General features: G+C 43.8%; 1 protein-coding gene across 1 annotated transcript; it reads right to left on the minus strand.

The window, feature by feature from the left end:
• Nucleotides 1-4978: 4978 nt before the first annotated feature.
• Nucleotides 4979-9948, minus strand: Sox21a (SRY-box transcription factor sox21a). The gene is made up of 3 exons (XM_018006689.2): nucleotides 9526-9948; nucleotides 7717-8323; nucleotides 4979-6044 (listed from the first exon to the last, which is right to left on the minus strand). Exons 2-3 carry the CDS (start codon nucleotides 8193-8195, stop codon nucleotides 5372-5374), a joined length of 1152 nt encoding a protein of 383 aa, XP_017862178.1. The 5' UTR covers nucleotides 8196-8323; nucleotides 9526-9948; the 3' UTR covers nucleotides 4979-5371.
• Between the last annotated feature and the right edge of the window lie 60 nt (nucleotides 9949-10008).

Genomic DNA, 10008 nt, shown 5'->3' on the forward strand with positions numbered 1-10008 from the left:
ATATTTCTACTTTTATTTGAAACTTTTAAGCAGATTATTTTGAATGATTTTATTTGAAGATTTTGGTTATCTATGCGAGTATAAATGTATATATGTATGTACATATTTCCAAATTGTAGCACCTCGAACATTTGTTGTTGCACTATTTACAGTTTTGAATGGCCAATTGGTTTGCGTTCATGCGGACAGACAGACAAATACATACATGTGTACATACCACTACTAGTGTACACACATAGCAAGATACACATTGTACAAAGTCTATATACTCTTCTCACTTCGCAAGCGTGCATTAAGCAAGAATATTAACTAACAATAGCATATTAGCTAAGTTAAGTAACTTAAATACGCAGGTTTTGTATTTGCACTTGTAGCTTTTTCAATTGCACGATCTCTTTTGATTCTAATAGGGATGTGCGATGATTTGATTAGTCATCAAGATATCGATATGTGAAAATTAACGATAATAGTTTATATCCGGCCAGCTTTTGATTACTTGAAGTGCTCGCAATTGTAAATTTTAAATCTGTATTTAAAAGTTTAAAGTACATAGAGAAATGTGTTCTTAATAATTTCCTTGGAATTCAAAATATACAGTTAAGGTGAGTGCAACTCCCTCTCTGCATATACTTTTAGCATCATCTGAATAACAAACACCTAAAGCAGCCAAGTCTCTAACAGCGTGTGCGTGTGTGTGTGCGCTCGCATATTTCATTACGTTACGTACATACAATACGTAATAGTGCAGCTCGCAGCATCCGAGCAGCTGTAACGCGGGCTGCACTGTGGGGTCGGGCCCATTGTTGTGATTGGGACAACCGAGTGATTGGCGATTGTGAAAGGATTCTGTCAGCTCTGAAGGGGCGATTGCAATTTTTCTATTCACATTTAAATTGGCAATTCGTTTGGCCGTGGCTTTTGTGTGTTGACAGTCACTTTTTAGTTTTTTTTTCTTTTTGTTGAGCTTTCCTTCTTTTTGGATGCGCTGCGTTGCGACAATTTGCAACGTGCCTGGCATGCAACGGAAGTGAGCGCGCTACGTGGGTGCCACATTGCTGGGACTAAACTGCTGGCATTGTTGCCGCTGCTGTTGCTGCCTTTTCTAATGTAATTGCAATTGTTTGCCGGGCTGCCAAATGGTCAGCAACTTTGATTTGGCCTTTGCTGTTGCACTTTTTCAACTTTTTGCTGCACGAAGCTGAAGGCTCAGCATTTTTATGCATGCCAGGCGCATTTGCACGCCATTAATTGCTTCTTTATGCTCAGCTGCTGCTGCTGCTGCTTCAGCTGCATGTTCAGCAATTATGCAGCGACAATTTTGCATTAATTGCTCCTTTGTGCTGCTGGCCAGCAGCCCAGCCCTGCGTGCCGACTGGCTGACTGAGTGGACAGCGTGCCTACAGTAAAAAAGCCAACTAAAAAAGGAGCCTGGCATTGTTGGCGAATGCATTTGCAGCTCCAGCTCTCGCGCTCTGAATGCCGCTGCTCAGTGCTCGGTTTAATTGCTGACAGGCTCATTTGCCGGAGCCCAGGGTCCGGGCATAACTTTTATATGTCCTGTCCAGTCCTGTCCTGTCCTGTCCATGGCCCATTTCATTAATGCAGTACGCCAGCTCTTTATCGCGCCTTTTGTTACTGAGAAAATAATTTGTGAAACAAAATGTCATTTATTCTGCAGGGTAATTTCGTATTGTTATTGTTTTTACTCTACTTGTGCGTGAATTTCGAATTTTAAGACTAAGACTATAGCATATTCCAGTGTGAATATCAGTATGCGCAAGACATTGTCATCTATGATTCCACTTAAAGCACTCGGAGGCAGCCCCATTGCCAAGCGATAAGCTGTGCATATCCTTCGCACTGATGTGGGAATGTCAAGGCATCAGTATCTCTGGCTGTCGTCAGCCTTGCCATCCAGCCTGCTGCCAAGCAAATGAGGTATAAGCCGGCTGGAGCGGGGCTGCGGTGGTTGCTTTCGCTTCGTTTCGCTTCTGCGTCTCGCCTTGACTTAAATGCGATTTAATGCCTTTTTTGTTTGTCTTCCATGCGTCGGATATCCGTTGACGCAGTGGGCGTGATAAACCACAGAGCAGAGAAGAGGGCGACGGAGGGGAAGCAGGAGCCGGAGCAGCCTTGTCTGACGGCTTCATTCTCTCATCCCCATGCCGTGGTGCGTGCCGCGACTGGGTCGCTAATTTGCTTGGCGTTTTTTATGTCTCATATTCTCCTTGGCGTCTTAATCTTATATCCTTTTTTTGGCTGGCTTGGCACTTAAAAAATGTAGTCCTTTGTTGGGCCGATAAAACTGCTTACAAATGCTTAAAAAATTAAAATTTATTACACGCGATTATGTGCCACACTGGCAGCAGCTGCCAGTAGAAAAAGGAAAAAGCTTAGAAGTCAAGTCCCTACAAGTATCCACTCCCCCTTCCCCAGTCGCAAATACAAGAGATGCAAATGGAGTGCCATCTTTTTCGGTTCGCCATATTTCCGGCCAGTGGACATTGCCCAATTGATTCATGACCCCACAATATCCTCTGCGTAATGGGCAATGGGCAATGGGCAATGGCCGAGGCTACCTTAAAGCGCCAACTTCAGCAAAATAATAACAAGCGGCAAAAAATAAATATAAATATACTACTTCATAGTAATAATGAAGCGCCGGAGCAAAGAAAAGTGCCACGCCAACGCATGGCAAAAAGAAAATATTTCTTTTTATCGAAACGGATGTGAGTGTGCCAGGAATGAAATAGCAGAAGAGAGAAAAAAAAAAATAGAAAAAATGAGAAAGGGCGCAAGGCAAAGGACGACGTCGTTCCAAATAAATAAAACAAAAATTTGTACTACACTGCGGGCTGTGTCTGTGGGCAGGGGGAGAGTTATCTCAGCTACTACTACTCCCACTGCGGCCTTTGTCACCTCTTCATGCACGCCCACAGAGTTCAGAATGATTCGCCTCTCCACTCTCCGCTCTCCCCTCTAGCATCTCTTTCTGGCAACCGCATAGAGCAATTCAAACAACTTTCATTTCACACGTTTTTCGTTTGTCCTTTGCGCGCTCCGCTCGCAGTTTTTGTTTGCCTTGAAACAAGTGACTTGAGAGAATGAAATTGAAAGAGCTCCTCAAGTGTGAGTAGTGGCTGTGCGTGAGTATGAGCTTGTGTGTGTATTGTCATTGGCATTTGGCATGAGTGCACGTGTCCTGCGCGTGTCTGCTAGTTTTGATAGCCATTGACTCCTGCCGAGGAGGGCTGTAAGTAGTTGACCCGTTAAATTTTGATAATTGATTTGCCAGCCATTGTTGTCTCTGGCTGCTGGCTGAGGGAATCCGCAAACATCTTATGCGAAAGGAATGTGGAATATTTATTGTTTCACTCTCTCGGTAGTTCATAATCCATCAGTTCTAGGCAAGAGAACGTTGCATACATCTAGGCTAAGCCTAACCAACTGTTAACTAATTATTTACTTGGGCATGGCTATCGCTATATCACTTAATTACCAGATCTTTGGTGCTCGACTGCAGATTGACAAGCTCATTCAAGAAATGCCCTCGTCTGGCTTCCGGTCTGTTCTATTCTGCTCTGTTCTATTCTATTCTCTGGCTGGGGGCTTGCATTACTGTGGAGCTTATTGTCCTGAGCGCCTTGTGGGCTGGCTGACAACTTCATTGGGCAAATATTTTTGTAGCATTTCGTAGTGCTTCGCACAAGTGATTTGCACTGTGACTGTGACTGTGACTGTGCCTCGACTCGACTCGGGTGAGGTCAAATACAAATAGAGAGGGACTGTCTTTATTGCCGGGTCTCTGGGTCTCGGACCAGGACACTATAAAAACGACCTTGCGGCAACAAAAGGCAGCCAGACGTGAGCTCTCATTCGCTTGTGCTCTGTCTCTTTGTGTGTGTGTGTGTGTGTGTGTGTGTGTGACTGTGCAGACAATCAGCGCACGACTTTTGGCTGCCGGGTTGGAGTTGCCAGCCCGAGGGTGGGGGCTGCATTGGTGGGGGGGTTTTGCTCTGTGGGCAGACGTCGCGCGTTCGCTTTCTTATCAGGACTTTTGCTGCGCTGCAGCGTGGCATTTGTGTGAGTTTTATGTGCGGCTTTTGAGCTGGTTATGATGCTGTCGCAATTGCCATTCGGCGCACCGCCCTGGCCACCCCCCGTCGCCAGCAACTGCGGGCTGCTTCTTTGTTTTGGCTGCTAGCTGAAAAGGTGTCAATTGTTTTTTAGATGGGCGAGCGACTGAGCGCTGCTTTCCGCAACGCAACGCAACGCCGCGCCGTGCCACGCCTCATCGCAGCTCTCACAGTCCGTTGCATAAACAAGTGGGCGTAGTGAATCCCATTAAGCATTAAGAGTTGAGACTGTTGAGCGCTGAGCGCTGAGCAACCCCCTCGGTACAGTAGACAACCCCTCGAGCGGCCGGCAATTTAAACTAATAATCAACGCATCAGCAAACATTGTCGTTATTATTCACGCGCCTGTGGCGCCCCCTGGCGGTTGACTGCTGACAGATTGCCTGGCTGGTCGGGTTGTTTGCTCTCGGTATAGGGATTGGTGTTGGTGTTGGTATTGCTGTTTCTATTGCTGTTGCCTGTGTGTGGGTCTTACAAGTGTATTCATCAATCAGTGGGGCGTGAGCTATTTAAAAATCATTTATTCGTTTACAGTTACAATTTGCCTTTCGTTTTGTATCACATTAAAATATAGATTTTATATATACGCACATATATTACACAAGATCGGGCCAACAATATATATTATATATTTATAGATAAAGCACTAAGAACTTAGAAGCAATTAAAACTATGTATCGAAATTATAGACTTGGGTTTGTGGTAACTGAACGCAAGATGTATTCAAACTTGTCCAAACTATTGTTATCCTGAGCTCTTCATTGATCATTGATTGATTGCTTATCCATCCATTGCTTACCCAAAGTCCGTTGCATCTACTCAAGAATATACTCATGCGCCAGTTTGATAGGAACAATTTGAGTTTTATTTATTTCGGTTTCCGTTCAAATTTCTGCTTTGGTTTTTGTTGGTGTATTTCGTTTTGGATAGCATATCCGATATTTTATATATTTGTGTGCTGTTTATATACATAGTTAAGTACCACATAACCAAAGGGAGTAGACGTAGACATAGTCGGGGAGGGGGGAAACAGAAATACGCAACGTAAAACAGAAACACTCAAAGATTTAGCTAATACTAGGGTCCTACATAAGTAAGTGGGCAGCTCATAAGTGGCTGCTACCAGTTTGGGTGGGGCGGGGTGCAAGGGGGCGGTGCGGTACTTAGTCGCTGTGAATGCTCCATATCTAGACCGCGTGCTCCGCAGCGGCAGCGCCGTAGCGCAGTGGAGTCGGTCAAATAATGTTGGGCGGCGTTGTGGCCAGCGCTGGGACGACGGCGACGGGCGAGGACTTGGATGACTTGACACAGCCGTAGGAGGAGATGCCTGTGCCGCTGCTGCTGGGCGGTGAGGGCGGAGTATCGGGACTGATCAGCGGCAAATAGCGCCAGGGATGATAGATGCTGCCGGCGTACATCGCCTGCAGTCTCGCCTGCAGGTCCAGCGCCAGTGTTGGGTCCAGCGGATAGTGCGCCAGCCCCGGGAAGCCGCCGGGCACGCGCGGCAGCGACAGCTCCAGCGGAGACCCAAAGCCATACTTGGCGGCCAGCGAGGTGGGCGAGTGCGAGTGGGAGTGCGAGACGGCGGCAGCGGCAGCGGCAGCAGCCACTGCGCTCAGCTGCGCATGGTGATGGTGGGCGTGGGCGTGGGCGTGCGCATGGGCGGGATGCGGATGTGGATGATGCGGATGGTGGTGATGATGCGGCAGGCCCTGAGCATGCGGCGAGTGCTGCGGCTGGACTGGCTCCTTGCCCAGCTGCCCAACGACCGTCAGTCCAGCGTTGTTGCCTGAGCCTCCGCCAGCGCCTCCGCCTCCACCGCCACCCGGCACCGGGGACTTGTTGAGCGTCTTGGGCTTGCGTCGAGGCCGATACTTGTAGTCGGGGTGCTCTTTCATGTGCAGCGCGCTGTAAATTGAGTAAATGTTGAAACATTGATCAAAGATCGGGCCACGGCGGATCGATATTAAAACGATTCAACGATCACGATGATATCACAAAGTCAATCTGTTGCCCACTTCCCTCGGCCATAAAATCGAAGCCGCACAATGCAGACAAGACAATTACTTGACTAACAGATACTCTATAGTGTTTGAGATAAAATAGCTTCAGTTAATCATGGAATGAATTGAGGCAAACGGTCATTCAATCTATTTTCAAGGTAATATAACCATTGAATTTCCGGCCAGAAAATTACACGACTAAGATACACTCTATAATTTTGAAGAAATTTTGAGAGTATATTAGTTAATCAGGGATTAAATGAGCACGATAAGATTATGGATTTGAATGTAGGAAAAAGCTTAGAGCTTGCGCATAACAATTACGTAATTAAGATATAGTCTATATTTTTAGGAGTGTAATTCAGGAAATGAGATAACGCAAATAGTGAATTTGCCGGCATTAAAAATTATTAGAATCTGGCAATTGACTTTTATTAGTAAAGTTTTAATACTTTCTATAAGTATACGAATTAAAAGTATTGCCTCTGAGATTGAATTTTAATTGAATTGAAATTATTTAAAGATATATTTATCTATAATTTATTTAATTGAATTGAAATTATTTAAAGATATCTATAATACAGTCTATTACGCCTCAGCTCGTACGCGGCTTGAGTCGTACAGGGTATATTAACTGAAGCCAAAACCCTTTCATAAAACCTTTCCTGCAAGACTCAATGCTTATCTGATTCCATTTAGCAAGGCAGTGTTTCTAAAGTTCTCGAGCTCTGTAAGAGTTCCCAGCTGCAACAATGCGCAATTGTTGACATTTGTTTGACTAACGATAAATGTTGATAAAAGGTGTGTATTATGGTGATGTTGTTGTTGTAGTTGTAGTTGCTGTTGTTGTCACTTTTGCTTTCTTTGCCCTGGCTTTGTTGCAGTTCCCATACCCTAATTGGTCAGCCCTGTTCTGTTATCTCTGCCCGAAAATAAGTGAAAGAAGTAAATTTGAGACTTGAAACCGAAATCGAAATCGAAATTGAAATTGAAATGATATGCGAGTGTGCCGTGCGTTATCGACGCGTCGCCTCGCACATTGGCAAATATTTGAACAGCATTTCTTGTTTTCGGGCTCGATGGTTGTCTTTTATTTATTACATATACTTACATATATTATTTGTATATGACTTCGGTTGCCTTAACCAAAAACTTGGAATGGCCATTAGGTTAAGCCCCAAGCCCAGTGCGTTCTGCTCAGACGGCTCATTAATTATTGTCAGTTAACATTTACACAGCCAATACAATCAATAAAAGGACTTAGACAGCGCAAACATTGCTCACTTATCAGACTCTCTATATATATCGAATGCAAAATGCAAAGGCCCATTAAAAGTCTCTATAGAGCTGTAGTTGTTTGCCCAAGATATGCCAATCGAATGCGGCCCGACCCAGAGCTCCAAAGGCTACTCAATGCCACTTTGGAGCCCCACAATAGCTGCCCATTGTCTTAGCTAATCGCTCAAATTGTAACCAGACAACAAACCCACTTGCACACGCACACACGCACACATGCACACATGCACACAATACACTCTCTCACACACACACATACATACACATTCATACTCACTCACCGCAAACGCTTGGCCTCGTCAATGAATGGACGCTTCTGTGATTCGGTGAGCAACTTCCATTCGGCACCCAAACGCTTCGATATCTCTGAATTGTGCATTTTGGGATTGTCCTGCGCCATTTTGCGTCGCTGGCCCCGGGACCACACCATGAACGCGTTCATTGGTCGCTTAATGTGGTCATGATGCGAACTGCCATTCGAGCTGGAGCTGTGTTGTTGTTGTTGTTGTTGTTGCTGTTGCAATTGCTGCTGCTGCTGCTGCTGCTGTAGTTTAGGCACCGCTGGAGGCGGTGGTGGCGGCGGCGTTGTGGCTGCTCCGATTGTCGTTGGCGGTGAGAGGCTGCTGCTGTGGTGACTGTGACTACTGCTGCCGCTGCTCGTGTAGCCATTGCTGTTGTGGTTGTGGTTGTGACTGTGGTTGTGACTGTGACTGTTGCTGTGACTGTGATTGCGGTGCAGCAGCGCCGAGATGCTCGTCATGGCTGTGCACTGGGACTCTGGAGCTGGCTGCGTCAGGTGAGTGGCCCGATTGCCGGCTGTCGGGTTATCCAGGGACTCCACTGCGGTGCACTGACCGTTTCCTCTATGTCTCTATGCGCCGAGATGTGCTGCAATGCAAACGGTAATGGAGTTCAATAGATATGCTTTGTTCGTGCCATCACATGCCATCACATCGCATCGCAGAGTGGCAGACGTGAGTTGTGTGTGTGCTCAGTTTTGTTTTGGAGATTTTCTGGTCAGGGGTTACTTCAATGGAGTCCGCAACAAATTGCGAGGGGTGTTAAAGCTGGGCATGAGTCAGTGCTCAGGGAAACACATAATGTTAAAGTCGACCTATATGTTGAGGGAGAAGCTTTGTACTTTTTAAATATTTTTATAAATATTTCCCTATATTGAAGGCAGGAAACTCCTTTGGTATTCCCTTATAAAGATACCAGCTATGAATCGTACAATAATAAACAAATATTTGGAGCCCAGTAGTTTTTATAAGATACAACTAGGCAAATAGAGATAACATTAAATATTTAACATGAAATTAAATAACAATTTACATATGTGATTTAAAGGAAGAACCTCCAAGAACCGATAAGAGCTAGCTGATTTTCTAGGAGACTTACTACAATATTTACTTAATTAAGACTTCAAAGCAATTTCGATATTTATTTATTATCTATTTTTCAGAAAAATAGTTCCGATATTTTAGAAATTAGTGAAGTGCTGGACTTACTGAAGAAATTTGCCTTAATATATGTAAATCTGATATTTATTTATGCACCATTTATTATTATTTATTATTATTTTAAATTACATTTAATATTTTGGTAGTTAGTGAAGAGTGGACAAGTATTTTGATGCCAAATATATAAATGCATACTTCGTAATATTTATTAATTTATTTATTTATTTTTATTATTAGTAATAATATTTATCAATTTATTTAATTCTTTTTATTATTAGTAATAATATTTATTTAATTAATTTTAATATTTTTAATATATAAGAAGTTACTGAAGATAAGATATAAGAGTAAACTATTATTATATATTTTTGTTTAAATTAAATCAGATAACAAGATCGGTAGTTACGTGAGTGCAGATCTTAGTATTAGTATTATATTGAACACACCAACGCCTTGACCCTTTTCTGGTATTTACTTAAAGACTCAAATTGATAGATTCCACTAAATCGAATAATTGATATGTGTGGGTAAATAGAAACTCAATCGGTCAATCAAACAATGTTCAAACACACATGTCAAGTGAGTCATGTGAAGTTCCCTTATCTTTTGCTGATACTCATGAATGCTCACCTTTTGTACAGTTGCGGATTTGGTGCCGTAATCCCGGGAAGGGTTAAATCTTAAGCTCGTTCAACAACACTGCTTTAGGCAATCAATGTAATGTTTGTCAACACTTCTGATCCGTGATCGGATGGACTCTTTTGAGATATGCAGCACTAAATGTTATAATTCATTGTCATGATTTGCTTTCAAGTTTTAATTGCGATCTAAACACTGTGGATAAGTTGGCACTTGAAAGGCGCTTTTGTGCGCTCGAAGCTTCGCTTCCTTTTCAAACTGAACTAACCCCGAGCCGAGTGCGTTGCCGGAGCCGGTGCGTCCGTGTCGAGTGCGCGACAGTTTTGATTTGAACCACATATTCTATGGACTAAGGGCACAATCTATGGATGGCATTCGAAAACTTGCGACAGTTGGCGGAACAAAAACGGGAAAAGCGGCAAACAAAAACTGAAATCAACTCAACTACGAGCGTGTGTCTGTGTGTGAGTGTAT

The sequence above is a fragment of the Drosophila arizonae genome, chromosome 4 (assembly GCF_054131065.1).
Source record: "Drosophila arizonae isolate 15081-1271.41 chromosome 4, UAZ_ARI_1.0, whole genome shotgun sequence".
NCBI lineage: Eukaryota > Metazoa > Arthropoda > Insecta > Diptera > Drosophilidae > Drosophila > Drosophila arizonae.

Coding starts and splice junctions, on each gene's coding strand:
- Sox21a (XM_018006689.2), bottom strand. CDS start 8,195: ATGACGAGCATCTCGGCGCTGCTGCACCGCAATCACAGTCACAGCAAC. Junction 6,045..7,716: donor GACGAGGCCAAGCGTTTGCG/GTGAGTGAGTAT, acceptor CTCAATTTACAG/CGCGCTGCACATGAAAGAGC.